The 2,500-nt window shown below is 41.3% G+C and overlaps 1 protein-coding gene across 2 annotated transcripts in view; it reads left to right on the top strand.

Annotated features, from left to right (window-relative positions):
- Positions 1–2,500, top strand: part of lrba (LPS-responsive vesicle trafficking, beach and anchor containing) — a 217,505-nt gene that overhangs the window by 198,553 nt on the left and 16,452 nt on the right. For both annotated transcript variants that reach the window (XM_083532443.1, XM_083532442.1), the window contains 3 exons: positions 714–803; positions 1,155–1,332; positions 1,771–1,836. In XM_083532443.1, the coding sequence (XP_083388569.1) occupies positions 714–803; positions 1,155–1,332; positions 1,771–1,836 (334 nt within the window). The remainder of the gene's footprint in view (positions 1–713; positions 804–1,154; positions 1,333–1,770; positions 1,837–2,500) is intronic.

The following is a 2,500-nucleotide window of genomic DNA, read 5'->3' as shown; positions in this document are numbered from 1 at the left end:
TTTGGAACTTGTTCTGATTGACACTTGTTGGTAGCTTCTTACCACCAACATACCGTTCAGCATCAGTTTAATAGCAAGCAGAACATTTTGGAAGGAATAAATGATGAAGAAACTCAACTCAAACTCACCACAGCACCCGTGGCCTTATTTGCACGATTTTTTTAGGTAGTTGAAAAGAAGCTTTTGGGCTCATGATAATTGTTATAGATATTCAATTCAATTCAATTCATTTTTATTTGTATAGTGCTTTTAACAATGTCTCAAAGCAGCTTTACACAGATAATGTGGTGATTAAACGTAAATATGTTCTTTGTAAGTATGTTTGTCACTGATGAGCAACTAGATAGATATCAATCAGTGTTTAACTCATTCATCATTCTATTAATAGATTGGTGTGCTGAGAGTAACATTAGAGTCGTGTTAGAAAAAACAAGCCATAATAAATGATATTACTTTGAATATTTATATATAAGCAAATACATTTGTACTGGACTCACCAAAGTACATGGTTTGTGTACTTTGTCCAACACTGCATACAAGAAACATATACATACAAATATGCTTTTTCAAATTCTGTGTTCACGCGTGTTCTTTAGTAATTATTTTAATACAATATAAGTAACAAAACCAAAACAGACACACAGAAATCATACAGACACGAATGTGACTAGCTTTGATGTTGCTGTCTCACTTTCTATCTGTATGTCTCTCAGGCTGTGGAGTCTCAAATCCGGAGTTTTGGACAGACTCCATCTCAGCTGCTGATCGAGCCTCATCCACCACGAAGCTCTGCCATGCAGGTGGTGAGTTTGACATGCACACACACACACACACACGCACACATATACATGCACACACAACAAACAAAGCACTCCCTGCTGAGGAAGTGCACTTGATGGTCGAGTGACTTACAGCAATCAAACAGCTGTGTTTGTGTGTGTGTGTGTGTGTGTGTGTGTGTGTGTGTGTGTGTGTGTGTGTGTGTGTGTGTGTGTAGATGGGATACAGAAACTGTTCTCAAAAGACAAAAAACATACTTTTTTTCAGTCTCTCACTCACTCTCTCTCTTCATCTGTTCACCCCTGTCTCACTCTTTTCTCCTGTCTCACTCTCTCCTTGTGTTTTACTTTCTCCTCCTGTCTCACTCCATACAGACCCCACTGATGTTTACGGAGCAGATGCAGCAGGATGTGATCATGGTGCTGAAGTTCCCCTCCAACTCTCCCGTAGTGTCTGTGTCGGCTCACACCCAGGCAGCTCTATCCAACCCTGCCATCGTCACCATCACAGCCAATCGCATCTTCTCGATAAACAAGTGGCATGGCCTCACCAGTAAGCATGGCATTAAGTGTTTTTGGGAGACTCAAATTTTTACCTTGTATACTTTTGCTGTCCACTTCCTTGAAAGGCCACTCACATTTTGTCATTTCCTTTTTCCCAGTGTCCCGTTCCTCGATGAATGACATTCACATGCTTACAATTTTATTTTCCTGTAGCTGACTTCCAGTCTGTTTCCTGTTCCTAGAGCCAAGATCATTGTCATTTCCTGTTCCACTAGCTTCCTTCCTGTTCTTAAAGCTGACTTCCTGTTCATTTCTTGTTTCCCAGATCCAAGATAATTGACATTTCCTTTTCTTTTTTCTACCTTTCTGTTCTAAGACCTGACTACCGGTTTATTTCCTGTTTCTTTCACTTTCTTACATTCATGTTTTCTTCCTTTTTTTGTTCATTACACATGTTTGAGGCTTTTTTTGTCTGTTTGTCTCTTAGGTCACCAGAGCTCTTCGAACACGGAGCAACAGTACCAGCTGCCGGTTGAGATCGACCCTGTGATAGGTGTGTGATTTGTCAGTTGTGTGTGTGTGAATGTGTGTGAGTGCTTGCAAGTGATTGGCTGTGATGATGATGGGGCGTGGCCTCTGGAGGGAAAGAAAGCAGTTTGTCACACGTTTGTCCTCCACTCAGCATTTACATGCAAATTGGAAAGCAATGAGCTGTAGCTTTGCCTGTATATCACACACACACACACACACACACACACACACACACACACACACACACACACACACTTTTCGCTCTTGCCTTTGCTCTGTCAGTGTGAATGAGTATGGATGGTGTAATGATGTCTGATTGAGGGCGTGAGATTGAGTGTGTCGACACAGTATGGCCTGACAACGGGTGGAACGAGAGATGTGTGGAAAAGAGGGCTGGATAGACGGGAAGAAATAAAGAGAAAAGTACAGAGGATTGAAGACAAAGATGAGGATGAAACAAGAGAGTTTATGCAAACAAGTCAGTCAGACATATACCGAGTATAGTCTAGTGTAGTGCACAGTATGAATTGAAACACAGCCATGCAGAGGAGGGAAAAAATAAAACAGTTCTTGCTTCATCAGAGCAGATGCTTCATCTTTTTTAAGGGGAGAGGGATGTTTAAAATTGATTTGGTGCACAGCCAGACTATCAGAGCGGCCAATGGAGCTGCTAGTGCTAAAATAGA

The sequence above is a fragment of the Silurus aristotelis genome, assembly GCF_946808225.1.
Source record: "Silurus aristotelis genome assembly, chromosome: 27".
NCBI lineage: Eukaryota > Metazoa > Chordata > Actinopteri > Siluriformes > Siluridae > Silurus > Silurus aristotelis.
The sequence above is the reverse complement of the archived record's forward strand: the minus strand, read 5'-3'. Positions and strand labels throughout refer to the sequence as shown.